The sequence below is a fragment of the Lutra lutra genome, chromosome 2, assembly GCF_902655055.1.
Source record: "Lutra lutra chromosome 2, mLutLut1.2, whole genome shotgun sequence".
NCBI lineage: Eukaryota > Metazoa > Chordata > Mammalia > Carnivora > Mustelidae > Lutra > Lutra lutra.
Window position 1 is genome coordinate 94,982,998 of NC_062279.1, and position 27,774 is coordinate 95,010,771.

Below are 27,774 nucleotides of genomic sequence, written 5' to 3' on the forward strand. Positions count from 1 at the left end.
GGAAAAAAAAATGTTTTACTGGAAGTTCCAACCACGGAAATAAAGCAAGAAATAAAAATTAATAGTCATACAGTTTGGAGAGGAAGAAATAAAAATTTCTTTTTATCAACAAACAATTATATACATAGAGAATCCTATGAAATCTCAAAAAAATCCTGCAAAAATTTTAAGTTAGTTTAGTAAGTTTACAGACTAAAGATGAATATTTGAAAATAATTATATAATAGCGGTAAAAAATTGGAAAGTGAAATAAACAAAATTGTGAAAACTTGCAGTTCCTCAGGAGAAATCTACAAAATGTTGCAGGACATTCACACTGGAAAATACAAAATTTGCCTGAAAGAATATTGGTTGATGGCTTAGAAAATTTAATATCATGAAGATACCCATTCTCAATAAATCAGTTTACAGATTCAATGTAATCCCAATCAAAAATTTGTGGGCTCTTTTGAGGAAATTGGTAAGCTGATTTCAAAATTTATATAGATGTCTAAAGATATCATATGGTCACAATATTGAAAAATAATAAAACTGGATTAAATGCTTTACCTGATTTCAAGGCTCATTTCATATCGGCCTAGGATTCACAAAAAGATCACATTAGGGTTCAGAAGTCTATTCATTTGCACTCAGCCAGTTTGTTATTGACCAACATGTCAAGTCAATTCAGTGGAGAAGTGTTCTTAAGTGTACTGAAACAACTGGGTATATATACAAAAAGGGAAGAAAAAAAGGAAAAGAAAAAATAAAAAACCTTGACTCTTATCTCACACCATAAAAAAATCAATTCAGGATTAATCATAAACCTAAACTAAAAGCTAGAATTATTAATCTTTTTAGAAGAAAACATAAGATAATATCCTTGTGACTTTGTGACATGTTGAGATTTCTTAGGTACATCAAAAAATTGAAACTAAAATAATAATTTGGACCTCACCAAAATTCATAATATCTACTCATTAACAGACACCAGTAAGAAAATAAGTAGGCAAATTACAAGCAGGGGAATATATCCCATTACATATATCTGAGAGGCTTATATAAATACATAGGATATGTAAAAAGCTCAGAGAATTAAAAAGAAAAATGATTCCTACAATGCAACAATATGAGACCAACAAAAATATACAATTAAAAAGCGGCAAAGGCTTGTGCGAGTAATTCATATAAGAAAATATATACATGCCCAATAAACATAAGAAGTGCTCACCTTTTTAGTCCATAGGTAAAAGCAAAATCAAATGAGATGCCATTCTGTACCCATTAGGTTGGCTGAAGGTCAGTATTACTTGGAAGCAATAATGGGGCACAACTGGAACATTTTCTTTGCTGGATGTATGTAAAAGTGTACAGTCACTTAGGAAAGCTGCTCGGAAGTTTGTCTCAATGTTAAATATGCATCTACCATATGACTTACCCATTTCACTCGCAGGCATTTCCCATGAAAAATGAGAATGCATATCAACACAAATACTTATTTTAGAATTTTCATATAAGAATTATTCATTCTGTCTCAACTTGAAAACAACCCACATGCTCATCATTTTTAAATCAGTGAAACAAATTGTGTTGTACCTGTACAGTGGAATACTATTCAGCAGTAAAAAAGAATGAACTTCTGAAATATATGACAACATTGAGTGAAAGCAGCCTAGAATAATGAATACATGCTGCATTATACTGTTTGTTTGTTTGTTTGTTTGTTTGTTTGTTTTTAAGTAGGCTGCACACCCAGCATGGAGTCCAGTGCAGGGCTTGAACTCACTACCCTGAGATCCAGATCTGAGCTGAGATGAAGTGTCAGATTCTTAACCAAATGAAGCATCCAGGGACCCTTGTATTATTCCAATTATATGAAATCCAATAACATACAAAACTAACCCTGGTAACACAAATTAAAAAGTAGTTGCATCTCTGGATCACAAATGGATTGTCTGGCAAAGAACACAAGACAAGATATCCTTCTGTGATAACATAAATTTTCAGTATCTTGTTTTGAGTGGTAGTTACAATGGAATACAATAAATATACATGTGAGGTCTGTTTGTTTTATTATATGTAAACTATATCTCAACAAAAAACTAGAAGACATACTAACCCATTAGATATTTGAAGAAGAAAAAAGAAAAGAAGAAGGGGCAAAAATAAATTTGCCTAATGTAGTTTTAAACTAAAAAGCATAATTGGGGGCTCCTGGGTGACTCAGTTGGTTAAGAGTCCAACTCTTGATTTTGGCTCAGGTCATAATCTCAGGGTTGTGAGATCCAGCCCCGCATCAGGCTTTCTGCTGGGTGTGAAGCCTGCTTAAGATTCCCTTTCTCTCTGCCTCCCCCACTCCCTCTCTGTAAATTAACTAACTAAATAAATAACATAGTTGAATCATGATCATTTAGAGATTGTAGAGTCATAGACAAAAATCATTTAGAATTGAATATAGTGGATTCTTAGAACCCAAATTTGGTAATAAATCAGAATGACTACAAGAGCTTTTTAATCATCATAATACCTGAGTCCCATCAAAGATTCCTGGAATCAGAATTGTTGCAAAGTATGAAGCCAGTTTTGTTCCTCAAAGAGGCATTTGGAAATAAGAAATTTCAGCAGACCTCTTCTTCAACATATTTAATTGATAGCATTGTTTCCCCTTCCCGAATAGTCCAAGAGAGAAAGAACTTATTATATTTTGAAGGTGCTTACTTCACATTTGGACACTGGGTGTTTCTTGTCAGAAAATTTTTCTTGATATGACACTTAAACACTAATATTGAATAAAATTATCCATTTTCTGGACTAATATAAAATGATAATCATTTTGTTTAAAATCATTTATCAAGAAGTGAAGAAAATGATTATGCTCCCTGAACCCTTGTTAGTCTTCTACTACCTAAGTACCATTTTCAACATGAGCAATTTCCCATTTGCAATGTGTTGTGCTTTTCAAGTATTCCACTTTTCTAAATGTCTTTATCCCTATCTATCTAATTTTTAAGTACCTCTGTATATGATCTGATACATTTACTGATACATTACTGATAAATACATTAAGCCTAATGCTATCTTATTGCCTTAGAAAGAGGGATAAGACCTCTGTCACTTTTTAGCAAAACAAAATACTACACAACTTGTACCTTTTTTTTTCCATAATTTCTGTTTTTTTAATATGTTAAATCTTTATTGTATCATTCATCATATTGCCCTATCCCTCCAGTTTTTATCCTCAATTTGCTTTGATTTCAACCAAATCTCCAGGAGGAAGTTTGGTCAAGTATGTGGAATATGATATTGAGGAAGGCTTGTTAAAAGCAATTGGGAGTACTCCAGGTAGGCTCACTACCAGAGAGGTCCATGCAAGGAATTAGTTGAATGTACAAGCCGATAGCTAGATTCCAGAATCAAGGAACTGACAAATACAGAAACCAGAAAGTTATAATAGTAGTAGGTGGTTCTAAAGTAGAATAAAAGCGGATATATTTCTCTAAAGGAGGATTCTATTCTGAGAGTATTGATGAAAGGAAAGTTGAATTTCATACCTGGGAGGACTGAATAGAACTGATTTACCACAGTAACATAAACAGTAATGTTGAAGTGCTCTTCAGTGAATAAGGTACTTGAGTTCTTTAATTTCCATTGCCTAAGACAATATTGGCCCCACAGCCCAATACTGGATATGATCTATTGACAGATCTATTACATAGATCAAGTTATGAAGATTGGAGGGAAATTATGATGACAGGGATCTAAGCTGCTTGTTACAGTAATGACATGGGGACATGTACATATTGAAAGTACTTAGATATCCTCTTACCATAGGCAAATCTCTACTTCAGCTTATGTATTGGTTTCATTCTTAGGCAAGATAGACGCCATTGGTGACTCAAAGAGTATCTTTACAAATTATTATACTAATGAAAGACCCTTTTCCTGCTTTGTTTGAGTATCACATATCATGCATATAGGTATGTATCTATATACCAAATCTTAGGCCCCCTGTTTGGATCCTATGCTGATCCTTGAATCAAATAAATTGGCCAGGCACTTGCTGGGATCTCAATCACCAACCTGAATTACATGATGGGTGAATTGCCTCTGGGTGAAGTGTAGGCATATGTGGACACGTACTTCTTTTTCCAGTTTGAAGGAAACCTTGCTTATAAGAAAAATAGTTATTTAAACATTAATTAGATTATTTTAATTTTGTTAATTAAATTTTAAATCTTAGTTTACTATTATTAAATTGAACTATTTGAAATATGTAAATTCTAAATACTCATCTTTATAATTCAACACTTAAAATTGCTTATAAAACATACACTTTTAAAGTCTAGTTTGAATATGTTTTTGTTTTGGTTTAGCTTAAATTTATTTTATGTTCTCGAACTTTCTGACTTTATCCTTCATGTCAGGATAGTATTTTTTCTTTTACAACAGGATTTTTAGCCCTATGTAAATTTCTACTATAATTTGTTAAACTGAGTATTTCTGAAAATCAGAGACCTTAAAGTGCATAATAGGTGTTGATAAAATATCTTTAAATGGAAATGACTAAATTAAACATATTTGTCTCTCTACATAGGAATATATATTTTTGACATCCGTAGGCACAAAAGCAAAGAATAAAACTAAACTCTAAGGATTATCAAGTGAGTTTCTTATGGGCTCTTCCATGTTCTGAAAACATTGGTTTAATGATTCCAAATTAAAGGTCAATATGTAGTCCAGTGACCTGAGATACTTAAGCACTACCTTTAAGTACATCAGTGTATCACCCTTTCCCTACAATTACATTGCCATATGGTAAGCCCCTTTGAAATGAACACTGAATGATCATCCTTGTGAATGCATTCCAAGGAATAACAGCATTTATTCCATGCATCTTGATATAGGTTTAATCAAGGCCCGTAAAATGGACACATTCCTCTTAATTGATTGCAAATGTTTATAATTACCCTGAGGGTGTTTTCAAATGTCTAATGACTGTAATATTATTAACTATCTCTCTAGACAGTCTTAAAGCTGTTTATTACTCATTTGGCCACTTTCCAACTTTCAGTTCTCTCATTTACTTCAATGTGCATCAATAAGCATATAATTAATCCAAGCATCTTACTGAACTATTTCCTTTGCTTTATGTCAAGTAGGTAAAAACAATATATTGTACTACTTTGGATTTGTTCATTAGTCAAATGTCCTTATTGATCAGCATTACTGTAAAGATGACTCTCATTCTAAAACGCTCTGATCTAATGCTAAAATAGTAACTTCTCATCAAATAGATAATCTTAGTGATGGGTCACTGCTGCTGGACTGTGTCATCTCAAAATCTAATACAGCATATTATCCTTATTTTCTAAATACATTACAAACGGCAAGGGAATACTCAGTGGAGACAAGAATCTGTTTTAAAGTCAGGGTTCTCCTAAACAAAAAATTTTAAATCCCTCAGTGGAGAAAAGACTTATTTTCTCAGGAAGTGAGGCACTTTGTAGAGTATGCTTTGCTATTCGTATGTTGGGAAAGCCGTTCAGCTCAATGATCTCATGGATCCAGCAACATATGACATACTCCTTTTTATCTAAAGTCATAAGATTCTAAATATTAACTTTATTAAAGCTCAGATTTCTGTCATAATTTCAGAAACAGCAAAATTGGCTGAATGTAGTGCTAATCTCCTGCTCCAAGTGAGGTCTTCAATGCATTAAGTGATCAAAATGATTAAATGTGCCTAATTTACTCAAATGAAGGAGAAAGATGAATAGACCAAAAAAAAAAAAAAAAAAAAAAATCAGACTTACAGAGACTTAGTGACAAACCTCTCTTCCTACCAAATTCAATATTTTCAACTTAATATTTGAACATAATGATCAGAACTGAGGAATACTGTTTGATAGATTCCAGAGAATGTCACTAAATTTAAATAGCAACTACAGTTTGGAAAATGAGTAGTGTGGTGAGATTCCTCTGTCTACTATAGGGCCTGTGTTATCATCAGATGCTTTAGATAATGAACTCCTTGAGGGCAAGAATTGTTTTCGTCTTCCTCTTCTAAGTACCTTTTCTGAATTACTTCTCTTCTAAGTATCTTTCAAAGTGCTTGATACATAGTAAACAGAGTTGATTCTAAAAGGCAGCTTATTTGGATGCTGATCACTAGTTTGCAGTGAACAACAGGGTATCATACTCCTGGCTTTGTGGTCAGTTTGGAAATGTGTTTATACATTATATTCTGATATATCCTGGGATCTTTTCTATCCTAATCTACATTAGTGTAAACCACTTTTAATACAGATTAAATTTAATCTTTCATTAGTGATTATAATAAAGTCATTATTTCACACAATTTAATAAAATAAATAATTTAGTTTCATGGGACGCCTAGGTGGCTGAGTCAGTTAAGCACCTGACTCTTGATTTCAGCTCTCATCATCTCAGGGCTGTGAAATGGAGCCCATGCCAGACTCTGTCTCTGTGTAACGTAGTAACATGGTAACATAATTACTCTGTATTCACCGTGGAATCTCCTAGAAATTCTCTCTCTCCCTCTCCTTCTGCCTCTCCCCCTGCTCACACGTGTACTCTCTCTAAATAAATAAATAAATAAAATCTTAAAAAAAGAAAATTAATTAGTTACTTAATTAAGGTACAATCAGCCAGTACTTCTTGGAGAGTTGTGAGAAGTGGTCTATAGGTTACACAAGTCACAAGTCATATGTGAGTGAAATTGATTGCTGCTAGAATATCAAGTTCTGAGAATGTTACCGAGATCAACTTATAGCCCCTATCAAGATTTTGGTTTTTTTCATTTTTTCATAGAAAAAGACAGCAGAAGAAAGTTAGGAACAAATGGGACTTTTGACTGGGTTAATAAAGTCTTCATAATGAAAATGCACATTGCTTAGAAATTTGCTTTGTTTCACAAGCCCTATTTCCTTTTTTCAGAACAACCCAGTAATCAAACTTTTTTTTTTTTTTTCAGCAATACGGTATGGTTAGTTGCTACTTATTCTCTGCTTCCATTCCTTGTTTTCATTTGTTTTACTGACATTAATCACCTTAAAACATAATTACCAGTTTAGGCTGTCTTTTGCTCTCCCCAACTGGACATACCTCAAGGATAGGAATTGTGGCTTCACCTTCATCACCAAACTATCAGATGTTTATAAAAAGATGTTATATTAGTCAATACTCTTTCTCTCAAAAGGAAGAGAAGCTCATTTCAAACTAAGTAAGCAAAAAATTTAATTTTTTTTTTTTTAATTCACTCATGTTGTTGAGAAGTCCAAGGAATAGCTGTCTTGCATGTGTTTTACTTCACATTTTGGTTTCACTTAGCTTCTCTCGAGACACGCTGGCTCTTGCAATTCATTCCAACTTGTGATATAAAAGAGAGATCATTTTTGTTTCATGATCCATATATCGAATTTCAGTCCTCATCTGAATCCTGTGACTACCCCTTAGGCCAGGGACATGGCGAGCTCAAATTGACCATCCTGGGCTATCTGACTACCCAGTAATACAGTGTAGAGCACCATAGAATGTGGAACAAAAGGGATGGGTCCAGGTTTATTTCTTAACGGAAAAATTAGGTTTTGTTATTTGGAATAAAGGAGAAGAAACACTGGGAAGCTAAAAACAGCAGACATTAACTATGAAATTAACGAATTCCAAGTTCACGGGATCCAAACCTGATTGTCTGACATCAAACGTAGTGTGTTTTCCATAGTAGAAAGTTGTTTCAAAAAAGAAAATTACAGGGGTGCCTGGGTGGCTCAGTGTGTTAAAACCTCTGCCTTTGGCTCAGGTCATGATCCCAGGGTCCTGGGATGGAGCCCTGTATCGGGCTCTCTGCTGAGCAGGGAGCCTGCTTTCCCCCCATCGTCCCCCCCCGACTGCCTCTCTGCCTGCTTGTGATCTCTGTCTGTCAAATAAATAAATAAAAATCTTAAAAAAAGAAAGAAAGAAAAATACAGTGATTTATAAAGGCAAATTACTTATACCGTCAAATTACCCTGAAAACCAAAATAATAAATGCAAGGAAAATTCCTGGATGCATTCTGTTCTGTGCCATCCAAATTCCCCTTCAAAACTAAAGCACTTACTTCTCCATCTACTAAGAGCGTTCGGCAACTGACTACCCTCCCCAGGAATTGCCCTCAGCTAAAGAGAACCACAAAACCAAAGTCCATACATATTGATAAAGTTTCTACTTCCACTGGTCCTAACTTGGGAAACTCTGAGGGCATCCCATTTCCCAGGGGCTGGGCAGGTCTCTGCTGAGCTGTACCACGGCTCCTCCTCTGCTGACTCTTGCTCCCTTCCTTGGGTCCCTTCCCTGGCTTCCTTAGAGCTGTCCCCAACAAGCTTCCTGTTCTTCCATCCTTATCTCCAGAGTCTATTTTCTACAGCATAAGTTTTCCTTAGGCCTGAAGAACAGCTAGATTTAGACTAATTAATAACTGAAAGCAATGAAATATAATTGGGAAAGGCATTCATTTTTGTTATATTTCTTAATATTTTTATTAAAAGTTTCCTCTGCTTAAATAAAATGCAATGCACACTGTTAGTTAATGAGTGACTATCTATGCTTTACGTTCCTGTATAGTATGAATAGAAAAAAATCAATAAGAGCAGTGACAATATGCTAATCCAGGTTCTCTGATAACTACCGATGAGGAAATCAAGCAGATCAGACTGAGAGACCATAATCTAGGTAGTCTGCATCACGTTTTGGGTATGTACATATTTGGGGGAAAGGGAGAATCCATAATCTTTGTGGCTTTTTCAAATGATTCTGTGACACAAAAAAGGTTAAGAAATTGGAGCATTGATTCCCAAACTGGTTTCTTCAGGATCATCAGCTGAAGAAAATCGCTGGGCTTTGTCATGAAAGTTTTTATTTTATTAGAATGGGGTGGGGCTTAGAAAACTTCTTCAACAAGTTCTCCAGATGATTCCAAAGAAATTAAGTAGACCACAATTTGAAAAATAGTGACTAAGGACTAGACTAAAGTACACTTCTACATTAGTTTTCTGTTGCTGCTGTAACAAATGACCACAAATTTAGAGGCTTAAACACCACAGGTTATTATGTGACAGTTCTGGAGGAAGGAAGTCTGACATGGGATCTCAAAGGGTTAAAATCAAGATGTTAGCAATTCCGTGTTCCTCTCCAGAGGTTCTTGGGGAGAACCTTCCTCGCCTTTACTAGCTTCTAGAGACCATCCACCTTTTTTCTGCTGGAGTTCCCCTTTCCTTTTCATCAAAGCCAGCAATGTTGGATCTCTCTGACGTTTCCTCAAAGCCAATTCATTCTTTAGTAGTCAGATCTCCCTTTGACTCTCTTGTCTGTCTTTTTCCTCTAATTTTAAGGACTCCGTGATCACTAGACTCACCCTAATAATAGAAGATATCTCCCCATCTTCAGGTGAGGTGATTAACAACTTTAATCATGCCACCAGGAGCATTAATTCCTCTTTGCTGAATAACTTATAGGTTCCAGGCATTAGGATTTGGGCATCTTTGGAAGGTCACTATTCCACCTATTTCAAGTTCTCTTATAGTATCCAGGGAAGAAAGTCATTTTTTTCCAGAATCTTATGTTTAATAACAGTTAATGAGGCTTCCATCCCTCGCTGTTATAGAATTATCTGGTCAGTAGAATTAATAATCACTAGAATTACTGAACTGAAACTGCTATTTAACTTTCTGTTATTAATAAATAGCACTTAGTCACACCCACAGGCCTGGAAGTTCCTTGAAGTTAGGCATACTCTCTTGTCTCTTTTGTTTCTGTGACTTTTATTTTTACTTCTTGTTAAGTAATGGACACACAGATAAGGTGGCTGAATAATTGTGATGGTTAATTATGTTCATGAATTAATAAAACCAGAGGTCCACTCTCTCTTTTAGTGACTCTTCCACAGAGCAGCTAATAGACAGCATGATTCAAATTCTTCTCATGTTAAACTGACCAATTCTACATATTCTGGGTGTGTAGTGTTATTCTGAAACAAGCAAAGCTATTATTATTTAATTCATGCCTTCTGAGAGTCTAAAACATTATGCTTGCTATTTGGGGGTAGCTACCCAACAGTAAAATTTTAGGCAGTTATGTTCTATAGGTGTGGAAAGGGGTGGTCCCTTAACAATTGATTATGTACTATTATTAACAATAATAACAACCACCATGTGTTAGATCCTATACTGGATTTTGCACACATACACACACACATGGACACCCTCATTAATCTGACCTTTGAAGACATCTGTAAAATAAATATTTCCTAATTTACAGACCAAAAAACAAAATTTTGAAAATTTTGTTTCACATCATCTAGGCAGTGTTAACCAGAATTCCAGACTAAGGAAGCAAAGGGATAGCTTGTTTTCCACTTAGATCCTCCACTTAAAACTTCCAGTAGATTAAAATTGCATTTAGGATAAAATCAGAACTTCTTTCTGTGTCTCACTGGGAACCACATAATCTGACCCTCCCTCTCCATTCATGTCCGCCTCATTTCCCTCTCCCCTCAGTAATATAGCTGCACCCACACTGGAATCCTTTAGGTTCCTCCAACAGACTCTTCACTGTCTTGGGACATTTTCCATGTGGTCATCTTCTCGTCTTACTTCTTTGCCTGGGTAATGACTTCTCATCTTTCAGATCTGTTTAAGTATCAATTTCCCAGAGAAACCTCCCTTGGGTATTACAACTAAAATACATCTCCAACTAAAATACATAATCACCCCATCATTATCTACCAGAACACCCTTATCGTTTCCTTCCAAGCACTTAATGTGACTTGTATTTATTAGTTTGCTTGCTCACTATGTATCTCAGTGTGGGGAGGGGTGCTCACTGTTGTATTCCTTGCACACAGCTTTGTGTATCTGTATTCAGTAAGTACCTTGTGGAATATTTTTTTTCTTTTTTTTAAAGTTAAGATATGAAATTACACCAGAATATTATATCTGTGAACAGAAGATTTCCTAGAATGTTAATGATCTGGAGCCTTAAGCTTTGGTCACAAAATATATTTCAAGATAGTTCTTGTACTGTTTGTCTTATATTTTGCTACCCATTTAAGTGCTTCAATATAAAGAAACAGCAACTACTTATAATTCAAAATCAAGGATCTGCTTTTATAAAGACATATTCTTTCTGGGGTGGAGCCCAGTCTTCTGTGTTTTTAATCAGATTTGCAGATGATTCTGATGTATACCAAAGTTTAAGAACACCTGTTGAGTGTGTTCATAGTCCTGTTATAGGTCTACCTGTATCTAACATTTTGTTTAATCCATCCTTGAGTATTTTATACCCTCAGGTACTCTCTGACTTGGATATTTAATGAGTACATAATTACTGATTAATATGTTATTCCTGATTTTGCATCTCTTGTTCTGCTGTAGATGAGAGCTTTGTTCTTTTAAGCTACTATCATTCTGACATCCTGGATTTTAATATAATTGGGGATAAGAAATACAAGGTAGAATTCATACAGTTATTTATGTTAAGAGTTTGAGATTCACAAGATAACATATACTATTTATAGAATTGTTTTAAAATAAAGCCAATCATAAAAAGAAAGCAAAGTTCTTTTTATTAATTTGTAACTCTGCAAATACAAACTTTTATTGTGAGCAAATAGCTTCCAAATTTGTGACCATTTGTTTTCTTGTTCTGTGGGCTTAGACATGGCTTTTAATTGGTAATGTAATGAAAAACTCATGAACTAATTATTGCCCTTTAAAGGCAAATTTTACATGCATGTAATTATGTACAATTGGGATTTTTGAGATATAGTCCATTCATAATAAGTAACCTATAATCCTTATTACTTCCTATCTTTCACCAGTTTTTTCCATTTAAACACTTTATGCCATGGATATATATAGAAAAATATGGTTTATTGTATAGTAAAAGCAAATCTTCTATATTAAGATTATATTGTGGCAGATACATCTTCAATCATATTTTTCAATGTTCAGATCCCTCCTTCTATAAACAGCCCATGCTTACTTGGAAGAACTATTTGTAACATTTCAGACACTTACTTATTGTTACTTTACTATATATCAAAGTACAATCTGTAAACACTTAAGGTAGACTGGATTTTATCCTTTTTATTTAAATATGAAACAGAGACAATTTTTTTTAACTTAAATGCAATTAGTTTACATACAGTTGGCTGTATGATGTTGTTGCCCATTTTGAGAAACATTAGTAATTTTGATTTAGATCCATCTGCCGTTAACAATATTCATATTTTACCTAAAGTTAACATCACTCTTTAATGCTGAGCAAAATAACAAATGTACTTTCTTTATCTCACATCTATTTTAGACACGTGAGAGTCCTCCTCAACTATTTCCCTCTACTGTGTCCTAAGATTTTTTTAGAGGTGAGATAATTTAAAGTGCTCAATGGAGAGAAACAAATCCATTTAAAGAACAATAATAATTCCTACATTTTCTTATGTAAACACATTAACTTGTACTATGCCTAAACTATATTTGAGAGTTCTATCAGCTACTCAATTAGTAGTTTTAAATAGCTTACAATGCTGAACAATAAACTGCCTTTTGGTGTGAGCGAAATAGCTTTTATCTCCCTTCTCTGCTCTAATTCACATTTTGATGGGCTTTTGATGTTCCTAGATATCCGTGGAATACAGGAGTTTTTGGACAAGGTGTCTCAGCAGGGAATGGATGTTGCATTGCAGAAAGTAGAAAACAACATCAATAAAATGATCACCACTCTCTTTGACACCTTGAGAATAGAGGAATTGAATCGCTATCGAGACACTCTTAGACGAGCCATCCTTGTTATGAATCCTGCTACAGCCAAATCTTTCATTTCTGAGGTAAGTAAAAATTGTCATCGGGTAGGGGTAGGGTTAAAAAAATTAAATGCTTTGGAATAGACCTCATAGTCAGTTGAAAAGATTAAGAGCAGTATAGAATTAACTACACGACTGTCATTAGCACTAGGGAGGGTAGCACACTGAATTCCTTGTTTGTTACATTCATACTGCACAAAATTTTCACACATCCTGCACAGTTAACTGCTGAGAATGTTTGTATTTATATATTTAAGCACATAGCCACGATGATTTTAAGAAATGTCATGGCAGTTTGAAAGTGGTGTTGACCCTGAATGACTTTAACACGTTCAAGAATAAAACCACAAGTGCACAATTCTCCAACTAATCCTTAAATTTTTGCAAGTTAGAATTTTACCTCTGAGGAAAGATAAACTTGAACCAGGCTATTATTGCCTGAATGTGATTACTTTTACAAAAACAAAGAGCAGATTTACTTCTGTTCTGTGAACTCTGTACCAAGATGAATAACTAAAACTGTCTGAAGCTCTCCGCAAAGTGATGACCATTGTACGTTTTATGATGCTGCATCTTCAAAATTTTAATTGTATCTGTTCGTTTGGCTAGAAACTCCAAACGTTTGTAAAAATACAATTCAGACTTTTTAATGATTGGTGTAACATCTTTATGTTCTAAAATGCTTAACTAGTGCCTTAACAGGATTATTGTCATTTGCCTTACTTCAAGTTTTTAATTCTGTATAGTGCTAGAACTGGTCATGACATTACATATATTCACATGGGTTTCATTATTAGTGTTTTTAATTTTGGTGACTTTATTTGACTAATACTTTTTTCCTCACTTCTCTAGTAAGCTTTCTTTAGCTCCCAAAGTACTGCTATAAAGCCTCCAAATTAGGAATGTGTTAGAAATTCTTTGACACTCTATAACCTAATTGGTATTAAGGAACTGAAGCAGAATATAAATCACTAAGAAGAATAAAACTTTTGGAAAACTATCAATAATGACATTTTTTAAAACATTTTAATAGACAACTTCATTATGCATTAATAGACAAATACAGAACGTTGACATTTTCTAATCTAGCAAATTACTCAGAGAGTCTCTTTGAACAACCTGATTTTTCCACAATAGAAAGAATATTTCCAATTTTACAGGGTCTTTTTGGGTTGGGTCTTTTCTTCAAGAAACCCAAAATCTGCTGAAATTTTTAAGGTTAATACACAAGGACATATAACATAAATTGGAATCTTAAAATTATAATAAGTGAGGTTTGACACATCTCGGGTTGTCCTTGGTTAGGGATTGTAGAGATCAGAGAAGGCTTCATTGAGAAGGCTCATTTGAATTGTACTTATTATCATGAGTAGGAATTCATGAAAGCAGTGTGGTATGCAACAGATATATACAAGTCCATTCCAGCCACTTTCTGGTTATGTGGGGTTGGCAAATTACCCAACACTTCTAAGCCTCTGTTTTATCATCAATCAAATGAGAATAATATATTGATTTCAACTTTATTAAATTTGTAATGTAATGAGACATCCCGTGATATGCCTTAAAGGGGAGAGAGGAAGATGGCTCCTAGTAAGTACTTAAGACATGTTAATTTCTAGGTCATTTTTTCTAGCATATAGCACATGCCTGACCATAGCAGATGCTCAAAAAATACTTGGTGAACTGAAAAGAATATCAAGATGTGGAAAGACACAGTCCTTGACTGTGCGCTCAGAATAGAGCAAGTAGTTTTGTATAGATTCAAAGTAGGACATGTGAAAAAGGGAAGTGACACACACTACGTAACACAAGGATTTAAACCAGATGGCAAAGTCCATGAGTGCCAGGTAACAATTTGTGTATATTTACTAAGCAGTCAGAAGAAACGGGCTGAGAATAGGGACAAGATGACTTTGTCCCTTTTGCCAAGTCGTGATCTTGATTTGTATTCTAACCATGGCCCTTCATCCTTGACTCTGAAGATTGATACCTGTAATACTGTTTCCGTCTTTGTTCCAAACATACAAAATCTGTTTTTGTGAGTTTTCTGAGACTTCTCTTCCTTCCTCTACCCAGACATCACTTTTTCTCCCACTCAATTGTCTTTCACAGTCGCTCATTTTATGTCTCCAAACTGTACTAACTATATTCTATGGTCTCAAACAGTGACATAGGAATGACAGAAATAATGTGAATCCACCACCTTCCCTATCCTAAGCTAGCTGTTTTCTCTGACCTGCATAGTGGTTCCCATTTTCAGTTGATGTTTTCAAATATCTCTCCCCTTTCTTCTGCTCTCCCATGGGTTCTAGAAGACTTTTCCAACTTAGGAAATAGACTGATCCCTCAATATCAGAAACAATTAATTCAAAAGGCAGACAACAAGGATTTACATGGCACACAGCACCAAAGTTCTGGAGATACAAAGAATAGATATTGTATGTATGTTTATGTGTGGTCTTTATTCTAGGATGACAATGCCAGCACTAGTTTCCCCAGCTTAGCCCAGATGGTGTCTTGGTTTTTGTAGATGAGAATCCTGCTATCTATCTATCTATCTATCTATCTATCTATCTATCATCTATCTATGTGTGTTTGTGTGTGTATATTCATATATATATATATATATATATATATATATATATATATATATGAATGTCAGCTTTTAAGGACATTTTGCATGAGCCCGTATGTGAGAAGGTCTTTGTGAAAATCAGTGTGTATTTAACTTGAATCAGTCCTCTTTATTCACTGATTCTGTATTTGCGAATTCGCCTACTCACTGAGATTTATTTGTAGCTTGAAAATCAATACTAGGGATGTTTTCACAAGCCATTCACAGAAATATTCAGAGCTGTGAAAAATGTGAGTTGCCTGACAGCCCATACTGCCAGCTAAGGTTGAACAAAGCTGTGCTCTGCTTTCTTGTTTCAGTTCTCATACTGTAAACAAATGTCCATTTTGCAGTCTATTTCATGCCTCCTTTTTTGCATTTTTTGTGCCATTTGTTGGTGATTCCACTGTTTAAAATGGCCTCCAAGTTTAGTGTTAGGTGCTGTCCTTAACTGAGCCCATATGTCCTAGTGAGAAAATACCTGTTTGATAAGGTCCATTCAAGCATGAGTACCCCTGGCCATGAGTTCAACGTTAATGAATCGACATATTATTGCTTGAATGTTTGTGCTGGCCCCCTGCAAATTCATATGTTGAAATTCTGTGTCCCTTGTGATGGTTTCAGTGGGTGGGGCCTTTGGGAGCTGCCGAAATCTTGAGGATGGAGTCTTCCTAAATAAGATCAGTGCTATTCTGAATGCTAAAAAGAACCCTGCAGAGCTCTCTAGTGCCTTCCACCAAGTAAAAATACAGCAAGGAGTCTGCAGCGAAAAGAGGGTCTTCTTTTGCACGGCACAACCATGCTGGTACCTGACTGAACTACCAGCCTCCAGAACTGTGAGAAATAAATTTTTGCTTTTAATAAGCTACCCAATCTGTGGTGTTTTGTTACAGCAGCTCAAATGGACTAAAATACAATAGTATGTGTGTGTATGTATGTACATATATATGTACATACCTATGTACATACACACACATATATATATATTTATATATAACATTTATTAACTATATGTACAATATGTATTAAGTGTATAGATATTGTATATAAATTTAAATATCTTCAAATAGAGACATAAATAAACCCAGAGGCTTATAGGAACCAAACCCCGCATTTCCCCTAGAAGCAGTGGTTCAGCATTTATTAATTCAGTGTTCTCAGGAAATTTACAGAACATAACTACTGGGAATGATAAGAACTGTCTCTGCTCCCATACTTTTCAGCTCTCATCTCATTCCTGCCCTCCATTTGGCTTGGCATTTGTCAAGTGTCAAAATTTCTAGGGCTCAGCAGATGAGAGGGTTCTCTGCTGCTGCCTCACATGACAATAACAAGTCTGTGGCTTCTTCTACCAAGTATCATCAAATACCACTACTTCATCTGCTTTTCTTTTCTTAGTAATTTATTTAAAAATACTTTTCCGATGGTCTTTTCCCTTTTTCCTCATGGTTATTTTATTGAGGGTTTAGGGGGTAATCCTTTTAACCTTTTGAGTTGTTAAGTTCCAGCGTGTTCTTTCAGCTTTTTAGAGGTTAAAACTAAACAAACATAAGGTACTTTAAGAACCACTGTTACACTTTTGAAGAAATAGTATCTTGAATCATGACAGTTTAGATTCAGAACATAGAACATTTTCTCCAAATTCCACATTTAAGTTGAAAAAACTAAAGGTCTCTCTAGATCCTATCAATACTATTCTCTAACTTCCTCCAGCAATGTTTAACATCCTTGCAGCTAGTGCTGATTGTGGATGGTAAGGGACACTCACATTTTGAAAATAGTAAAGTTGTCAGTGGGTCAAAGGGGTACATGATTGTCAGATCCTAAGAGAAGTTATTTGTAGAAATAACTTACCAAGGATTATATGATGACTAGAAAAGCATATGAAGCTAGAAAGAAGAAACTGATGGATTGGGATAAAAGGAATGATAGAGGAATTGAAATTTATAATGAGGGCAGAGACTGGTTCATTAAGGACCTAAGAGAGGGAGAGAGGGCAAGGGGGAAATTCTAGCCAAAGAAAGGGGATAACAGAACTCTCACTTTTATTGCTTCCTACAAATTATAAGTGGGAACAGAAAGTTGTTGAAATATTCAAAGGAAAAATTAACCTTAAAGTCAAAAGAATGAGTTCTAAAAAAGAAATTGCTCACTTAGCATTGTCATTTAATTGCTAACGGGAAAAATGGGCATATCAATTCTGTTTGCATCTTTTTTTCTGTCTCTGGAGCAATTATGTGGCACTGAGTTAATTATGCTCCCTTTGAAGTCTTAGAAATTTAATACATTACATGTCTACAGTTAGTGTTCCACCTCTCATTCAAGAGTTTCAAAGCTTTAAGAAAAATACTGCTGTTATGTGCAGCTGAGTAAATCAACTTGCTGTGATATTGGTAGAAAATTGTTATCACAATGTACCTGTTAGTGTCCTTGAAATTAATATGGTGTATCAGAAGTGCTTACATGTTTGATTTAAATATAGATTGGGATGATATCTTGAAAAACAACTTTTTTTTTAATATATAGGATAGATTGGCATTAGAAACTACATAAGTTATTTCCTTTCTAGAAGGTATACAATAATCTTATATAAATTAGAACTCCTTGTCATGGCTTTTAGTTTTCAGGTTTGATAAGAAAATCACTTCTTTTAAAACAGGAAGTTTTATTGCTTATATGGTAAAGAATATCATTTCCTATTTGCATTTTTTCAAGTTTTCAGAAAGGAACCCTACTTACATGAAATCCATTTATACTGCAATGAGAGAAGTATATTATCTCTTATTCCTTAAACATACTTTATGAAATAGTTTTCATTTCATTGTACTATATTCCAGAGAACTTTGATCTTGTCAGACAACTTAAAGGCGAAGTTACTTATTTCATATATAAGCAGCTTGCCAGAAATAAGCCTTTAAGAAGGCTTAGGAAACAAGTGAAGATATTTTTCTCAATGGATATAGCGAAATTCCCAGTAATCAAAAGGTAGTCTGAATATTCAAATTACTGTGATCAGTTTTTAATAGCTACTTAAATAACTCGATATTTTACCAAAAAAGAAATTATTTGGAGACATTATGCGATGTACAGTTTTTAAGATGATACTAGTATAATGACATTTGAAAAAGGAACTTACAGTGGTATTTTTTTTTCCCAAAATGTATCCACTGCATGAAAGTGTCTAATACTACTGTGCTCAAGATGACTGCTATATATTTTTTAAAGTAAACCTTATATTGAAATATAACATACACCTCTGTGAATTCTACCTATTCAGTTTTCTTTCCCTTTCACTATGGTCCTCTGATCAAAAACTAATAATGTACTATATGTCAGCTAATTGAACATAATAAAAAATATATTAAATACAAAATAAATAAAATAAAACTATTTTAATATTAAAAAAAAGAAATATAACATACACAAGAATATTGCATATAAGTGTGCAACTCAACAAATTTCCATGCAACCAGTGTCCAGGTTAAGAAATAGTACATAATTGGTACTTCCAGTTTCCCTTCCTGTGTACCACTCTGTTATAACCCCCTGAAGGATAGCCATTATCTTTACTTTTAACACAGTAAACTAATTGTGATTAATTTTAATCTGTTCCTAAATAGAATCATACTGTATATGTTTTGTCTGCTTTCTATTGGTCAGCATTATGTTTATGAGATTCATCCATGTTGAAATACGTTGGCAAAGTTCATTCATTTTGATTGCTTTGAAGTCTTTAATTGTATGAATATACCACAGTTAATATAATATATTTAACTCATTTTTATTTTATTTTATTTTATTTATTTATTTAATATATTTTAAGTAAATAAATTAATATTTAATTTATTTTATTTAATATAATTTAAGATTTTTTTTCGATTTCTGCCTATTACAAATAGTGATTTTATGCAAGTATTTTTGTATATGCGTATATTTTTACTGGGCATATACTTAGGAATGGAATTGCTAACTGAAGAGTCATATGTAAGGAATGTCATTTATTAAACCTAGATGATACAGCCAGTTTTCCAAAGTATTTATAGCCATTTGGATTTATATTAATAACAAGTGAAAGTATTTTAATTTTCTACTCTCTTACCAACACTTTTTTTTTTTTCTGTCTTCATCATTTTATTTATCCTCATGGAAATGTATTAGATTTAGCTTTTGTTTTTAATTTGCATTCTCCTGATGGAGTTTTTTGGTGTATTTTCTAACTTTTTTTGATATTTTATTTTATGGAGTGCACATTCAGGTCATTTTCCTTTTTCCCCCCCTCATAATTTGTAGAAATTTTATATATATAATGGATAAGAATTCATTGCCAAATGAATATATTTTAAATACGTTCTCCATTGTTTGTCTTTTTACTTCATAAGCAGAGAATTTTGATGAACATAAATTTTTATTTGTAATATAGTCCAAGTTATTAATTTGTTTTCTTTATAATTAATATTTTTTGTCTTTTTTGTTTGTTTTTAAAGAAATCTCTTCTAAGACATGAAGACATACTCTTATGGCTTTTATTTTTGTTTTTGTTTTTTAGAAATTTTGCTTTATCATTTGCATTTAAATCTGAAGTTCATCTGGAATTGATTTTGCTTTATGTGGTGGATGGTAGAGATAGATATATTTACCCTCCACATGGTGTCTGTTATTCGTTTCAACCATAGGACCAGTTGACCTATGGTTCAACATAGGACCATAATTCAGTGCCTGAATTATGTTGGGAAGGAAGAATTTCCTGTGCATTTCAAGGTCCTTCTAGCTGGACTAAGAATCAAATTGACATGAAACAGATTAACAGGAGAAAATCAAATTTCATTTTGTACATACAGTGAATTCACACAAAGATTAAATTCCAAAGACAGTCACTAAAATGAGGTAATATGTCATCCTGAATTAGGGGGAAGAGAATAGGGGTCTGAGACTTCAAAGGAAAGACATGTGATTCACAGGAAGAGTAAATATTTGCTAGACAAATGTTTGCTGGGCTATTTAGAATGGAACATAAAGGATTTTGATTAAAGAGGCCTTGCTGGGCCCCTCCCTATCATACTTAGTTCATATCATAATGTTGTTATCTGTGGTGATAGCTCTCTTCCTGGAGTAGGTCCTCTATCTAAAGTCTTTTAAGCAGTTGTAGGGGAATGAGAGTAAAGAGCTTTTCCTGACTCCACTGGGTTTTGATTGTTTTTATCTCAAAATAATCTTCATGCCAAAGCAACATATTTCAGGGGGACCTGTCCCATACCCCTTCAATGGAAAGGAATTTAGAGGTTCCTACCATCAATGAATGAAATGGGAGCTCATTAGCATGTTTGAAATTATAGGGTTATTATTCCTGTATGATATCTTGTATCTTTGTCAAATATATATTTTTTTCTTTCTAACATGAAGCACATGACTTTAGGAGAAAATACAGGGTTATATTGATGATTTCATTGTTATCATGGGAGACATGATTTTAAAAAGTTAATAATTCTGGATCTTACAATAAAAGTTGTAACTCTTTCCAAGGACCCAATAGACTTGGGTCATCAAGTAGCAGCTAGTGGCCAGTCGCTAAAAAATTCAACTCATTCATATGTTTTTTTATGTTCTCATGGAATTCTAAAAGAAAAAAGAATTCTAATTTCACTTGACTAAAACAAACAAAGCCTCTAACAGGCAACACTTCATTCATGACTTAATTTATTTTTCTTGTACCACAGTAATCAGTTATTGAACTGTTCTCAAATCTGAGTTTTTTGCTTTAGCTCAGTATTGTATTGAACTTGAAAGGCAGTTCTGTTACCAGTCAACCTACAGCTTTGGGTTATTTTTTTTTTCTTTTAATGAGAAAATCTCAAATTTATTTTACTTTCCACCTGACCAAAATTGTATACGACAGCTCTTGCTTCCGTTAATGAGCCCTAAAGGAGAATCAGACTTTGCTTTTCTGGCTGGAGCTCTGTTTAACTTTTATAAAGTTCCCCTGAAAAAGAGAACTTAGCAGGGAATTAGGTTCCAATGAATTCAATCTCATAATAAGACAGATCCAACTCACTTTTCTTCTGTGACTGCTAACTTGGGGTACAGATATTGGTCAGTTTGCTACTAACTTCTACTAGTCTAAAAATCTTTAAACAATTTTTGCCTTTGCAAAATCTAATTTGTTAGTTTTCTTTCTCTGTTAGCTTTTTGAATGGGTTCAACATTTTCATTCTATTCTCTTTATTGAAACAAAATAAAATAAATATCTGAACATTAGTGAGGGTTGTAACTGAAAAATAAACTGAAAAATAAAATCACAATTGCTTCAATCTTTTAAAACAAGGGCATTGAAGTCCTTCCTTAATCCATTATTCAGTTATTCATTTATTTAGACAATAATTTTAAAGTTATTCTGTGCAAGGCAGTGTGGGAAGTGTTGCTAGGAATATAGTCATGAATGATATATGATTCCAGACCCTAAGGAATATACTGACTAATAAGGAAAATGTTGTCGATATAAAATCTACAGAATATTAAAACCACAAGAAAGAAAACAGCTAAGTTACTCTCTTCAACCTCCAAAAGGAATTGAAAAGAAAACAAAGTAACTATCTAAACTTGATCAGATAAAGTTTACAGATAATGTATAAGAATATCTATATCTAGAAGTAAACCAAAACTTTATTTGTTATGGGACAACTGAGAAGTCTTGGCTACTTCAAGAAATTCTTAAGCATAACTTGCTGTGTAACTTTATCAAAGCAAGTCTAGAATTTGAATAAATCCAAGAGTAACTGTCCTGCCATGAAGTTACATGGAAAAACAAACAAACACAAAGGGATTAGTTAGAATAGACCTCATGTTAAATTTAAAGATTAGAATTCAGCAGTGTTTGTCCATTACTGCCTAGAGAAGTTATGTATCAGACCTGGAAGGCAAGGACATGCCAACATATAAAGGTATTCTCTGTAGTATGCCCGGCACAGTTTATCAGCCCTTACCATAGTCTGAGTGAAATAGTTTTAAAATCATGCACCTCCTTGTTGCTGCTCCCATTTTCAACATCACATTTTGAAGCTAGGAAAATGGTGAGCCCCTATATTTTAAGCACTAGAGACATATGTTTCTAAAAATTAATAAATTAACAATTTAATTACTACGCTGGTTTCTAGTAAATTTTCTTGTTATGTAAATGACAAATACTTGCTACAAGTACCACTATTTTCCATTTCCAGAAGGAAACATAGATTATTACACTCGGCCCTGCTCTTCAAGGCAGGCATGGCAAATGGATCTTAGTTAGCACAGGAGTCGAAATCAATTTGCCAACCTGGGTTAGTATGAGTCAGTCTTCCAGAACTTAATCAATTCCTTAAATGCTTACTGACAAAATCAATATTTTAGATTTGTAGAGGACCAAATTTTAAAGTATAGCCATCCCATGAAGCATTGTTGAAATGTTAGCTGGTACCCCTAGGTTACAATTCTATTTATAGTTTTTCTCACTGTAATATAGATAAATAGGAGGGAAATAAACTGTGTAGGTAGAGAAAATTAAGAAGGTCCATTTGATTTTTCCAGCAAATCCTATTTTTAATAGAATACACAAAACTGCAGCAAATGAAGATTAAAAGATTAGATTTATATGTGTCTACCAAAACTAAAATTATATGAACATGTGGGTCCATTAATTTCAAATACTAATTAATTATGTATAGTACTTGATGAGACAACATTTAAGTCAATATTTAAAACCCATATTTAGGATTTGGATTTAAAGCAATATAGTTAAAGGGCATCTTTCCATGAATGAAGGGAAACATGAATAAAGATACAGAGATGGAAATTGACAATCTGCAAGTTGGGGCAGGGGACGGGCTACCTGAGGTAGAAGCATAGGATATAAAGTCAGGAAGTAAGATGATACCAGATTGGTAAGTGAAAACCATTGAATGTCAAAACTACAATGGCAGCATTGACACAGAATTTGGATTCAGTTTTTGCCAAACTAGCTGTGCAGCCCTGGGCAAGCTACTGATCTTCCTCATCTATAAAATGAAGTAATTCCTAAATCACAGAGATTTTTGAAAACCATATCTGGTAATATAAATAGAAGGTGTAGAGTAATGTATACACTCAGTAAAAACTTGACCATGCTCCAGAATTGCTAAGTCAGATAAAGAAGAAAATTCAAATGATGTTGGAATTAATAGACTTGGGCATGACTGGGTAGGCAAAATGAGGTTGAGATGTGGACAACAGAGATGGATCCTATGTTTCAAGTCTGGGGTCTCAAGGAAGTTAAGGTTTTGAAATCAGGAACATAAGAAGATAAACAGGTTTTGAGATAATATGATAAATGTAATTTCAGTAATGAATTTCATGTTGTTCTAGAACATCTAGATTGAGACATGCATCAGATTGGTGGAAATGAATGAAGAGAATCTATCTGAGCTAAGGAAAAGCTATTGTATTTGCCAGTATGATGATCATTAGTGATCTTTGAAAAAATATTCTTATTAAAATAGTGTGAGAAGGGGAAAGATTATAAGGAAATAAATAATGAAGGGCTTGTTAGCAAATAAGCAGAGCAAGAATAGACAGCTTTTTCAAGTTTGGAAACAAAAAGAACTGTATCTTAGAAAGAAACCCATTTCAAAGAAGATATTTTTCAAGACTATTTCATGGAAATAAGGGAAACCAAGAAGAAAGGGGGAAAGAGATACAAGATATAGAAAACAAATCAATATAGAATTAGTTAAATGAAGCAAAATCAGTTTTGGAGTTAGATTATATTTTATCAGGATGCCTGGGTGTCTCGGTCAGTTAAGCATCTGCCTTCAGCTCAGGTCACGATCCCAGGGTCCTGTAATCAAGTCCCACATCAGGCTCCTTGCTCAGTGAGGAGCCTGCTTCTCCCTCTGCCTGCTGTTCCCCCTGCTTGTGCTCTCTCTCTCTCTCTTTCTGAAAAATAAATAAATAAATAAATAATAAGTTAATCTTTTTTAAAAAGATTATATTTTAATGGAAAGAAGCTAAGAAAGTAAGAAAAGATAAAAATACAGAGAATCTGAAGGTAATGAAGAGGGCTCAATTGCATTTGGACAAGATACATATATAGTACAACCAGTAGATTCTAATTAGTTTCCTGTAAGTATTTAGTAGACTGGATGCAGAGGCGGAAAATAAATGACATAAAAAAAGAATGCCTTACCCAAGGGGGGGCACTAGCCAACATGCAGCTATAGAAGAATCAGGATGCCTATGAGGACGCTAAAGCAGACAACATAAGAGATGCTGGACATCAACTGATTTCCGGCATGAAACCTATTTCTTAATGTGAGCTACCAGCTTTAAGGAAAATATTATTAAATAATAAAATATTAACTTTCCTTATATTTTGGTTGCACTTACATAATAGGTCTAAACTTGAATTGAAAAGAAAGAATATTAACTGAATTAATATTTCAAAGATAAATAAAAATGTGCTTACCTAGAAGAAAATTTCTCAGCTTTGGCTATTGACAATTTGGACTAGATAATTCTTTACTGTGGAAGGCTCTCCTGTGCATTAGAATATGTTAGAATCATCCCTACTTCTACTGCATAAACACCAGTAGACACTGATCATGATTAAAAAAAAAAAAAAAAAAGCCAAACATTGCCAAAAGTTCCCATCAGTGGTGATGATGGTCATAGGGAATTAAAATCATCCTTGGTTGATAATCACTGTTACAGAACTATTCAATGTTTGAAACACTAAATTTTGTTCTCATGGAAATCTTATTGCTGGCATATGACAACTTTATTTCACTTTTCCCCTAATAATAGCTAGTCAACATTTTTTGGACTCTTTCCAGGTGACTGACATTGTGCTAATCACTTTGTAAATTATCTTGTATAATCCTCAAAAACTCCAGTAGGATGGGTATCGTCATTCTTCATTAAAGGAATGGCATATACACATTTGTTTATCTATATTATGCAGATTATTTGCATTTTATTTTATTTTTGTTAAACTAGTCTTTCTTTTCCAAGTTGTTTTACTATTTTCTCACAATGTCCATCATGAATTCATTTTTTGGGAGAGTATAATTGGTTTCCAAGTAATTGCTTACCTCCAACTGCTAAGTTTACTTTAATGATTTTTTAACTGAGGGGCAAATCAGTCTGCCTAAGAATTTTAGCACAAAATATATGGAAAGGCAAAAGAAATGAATTGTATACATAAAATGACACATAACTAATTGGTGGCAAGAAATCTAAGTTGATTCTGAACATTATAAAGTAGTTGCCATAGACAAAACTTAACATTTAGTAAGTTTTTCTTATGTGCCAGACACTGCTCTGAGTGTGTTTTATGTATTAACCCTGTTTTTAATCCTCACCCCAAAGGTATGAGGTAGATTGAGCATTTGGCCCCATTTTACAAAAAAAGGAAAATGAGACACAGAGAGGTGAAACTAGCCCCAGGTTACGCTACAAGTAATAGCAAATCCAAGTCTTGACCATTCTTTTTTTTTAAAGATTTTATTTATTTATTTGACAGACAGAGATCACAAGTAGGCAGAGAGGCAGGCAGAGAGAGAGGGGGAAGCAGGCTCCCCACTGAACAGAGAGCCCGATGCAGGGTTCGATCCCAGGACCCTCAGATCAGGACCCTGGGATCATGACCTGAGCCAAAGGCAGAGGCTTTAACCCACTGAGCCACCCAGGCGCCCCAAGTCTAGACCATTCGTAACAGGTATGCTATGCTCTATTGCCTTTCCAGGTATACAATATGTGTGAAAAAAATCATCCTAACTTTCTATTCGTGACAAAGAAATTATTGCTAGGTTTAACTCCTGTTAAATCATTGTAAAGGAGAATTTGCAGTGGGATAAGCTAGGGGAAGAGTAGTGAAAAACACTATTATGGAAATTGGCCATTATGATTAGGCTATCTATGTTTGGTCATTTGTGTTTACCAAAGTAGGCTCCCACCCAACCACAGAGACCTGGAGATAGAGATTCTTTTTTTTTTTTTTTTAAGATTTTATTTATTTATTTGACAGAGATCACAAGTAGGCAGAGAGACAGGCAGAGAGAGAGGAGGAAGCAGGCGCCCCGCTGAGCAGAGAGCCAGATGCGGGGCTCGATCCCAAGACCCTGAGATCATGACCTGAGCCGAAGGCAGAGGCTTAACCCTCTGAGCCACCCAGGTGCCCCGGAGATAGAGATTCTATCTTCCTTGACTAATAGATCTCAAAGAGTTGGCCCTCAGGTCCTTGAGAAAGGCATTCCCGGGTTGTAAAACTACAAGAGGCTGGGAAAAGATTAACATCTCAGGGGCACAGAGAAATAATTTATAATTGCAAGTGTCCTAAAGTAAATGCTCTAAGAAAAGGGAAGTCAAAGGCCTTGAATCAGAAAGAAAACTGTCTAAAACTTGGTCAACTGAAGGGAATATTAAGACTGTCTTGGGTCAAGCAGACAGAAGCTATTTAGACTAAATAATTTAGCTTTAGTGTGTGGGCTCATAATAATTATTTTATACATATAGATTATAGATCAAGTAATATAATTGAATATTACATTTTGAATAATGATTGAATATATATTTTCAAAAGTCTAGATTGCAGAGATGTATTATCATATAAAGGGACTTTGGGGATGAAAGAAATTGTTATACTCCAGTGACTCACAGGATAGTACTTAAATACTGATGTGACAAAACCACTAGATATGCTGTATGTGAGCTGGCAAAACAAAAAATAATGCTGATTTAGTCTAAGAGGTTCAAGGAGTTGGCCTCATACAGGACTCATGGAAGAAACAGAAGGCAATAATGAGGACCCCATTGCAAAGTTCACAGAGCAGAGCTGAAGAGGATGAGAACTCAAGGGGTTCAGAAGAGGCATGGGGCTGACTGTATTTGTAACAATATGAGTTTGCTTTTGCTGAGAAACCTGGAATAAGTTGCCAGCACGATTCCAACCCGTTCTCAGTGCATCTGACCTGAGCTCACTATAGCTACAAACAAAAATTTCACAAACTTTTGGTAGAAATGGAATCATAATTTCAAGACACTCAGATTTTGATAAGGAAAGCTTATGCTTTACATTTCTATGACTGTTTTTAGAATTGTCAACCTCAGGGTTCCTCTAAATTCTCCAGCTCCTATTATAACAGGGTTGCTCTATGTCAGGATTAAATTGATTGATTTGAAAGCAAACTAAAACTATAAAATAGACCCATCAATCTAGCACTTTGGAAATGTGTATATGAATTTTAAAATGGGCTTTTTTTTTTTTTTTTTTTAAGATTTCACCAAATTCCAAGTCCACTGACTCCCTGAGGTTAGGTTCAC

General features: G+C 34.2%; 1 protein-coding gene across 1 annotated transcript in view; it reads left to right on the forward strand.

The window, feature by feature from the left end:
- The window catches only part of GRID2 (glutamate ionotropic receptor delta type subunit 2), a 1,463,802-nt gene that overhangs the window by 795,434 nt on the left and 640,594 nt on the right, over positions 1-27,774 (forward strand). Inside the window, 1 exon segment of the mRNA XM_047717994.1 lies at positions 12,655-12,860. Within this exon segment, the coding sequence (XP_047573950.1) occupies positions 12,655-12,860 (206 nt within the window).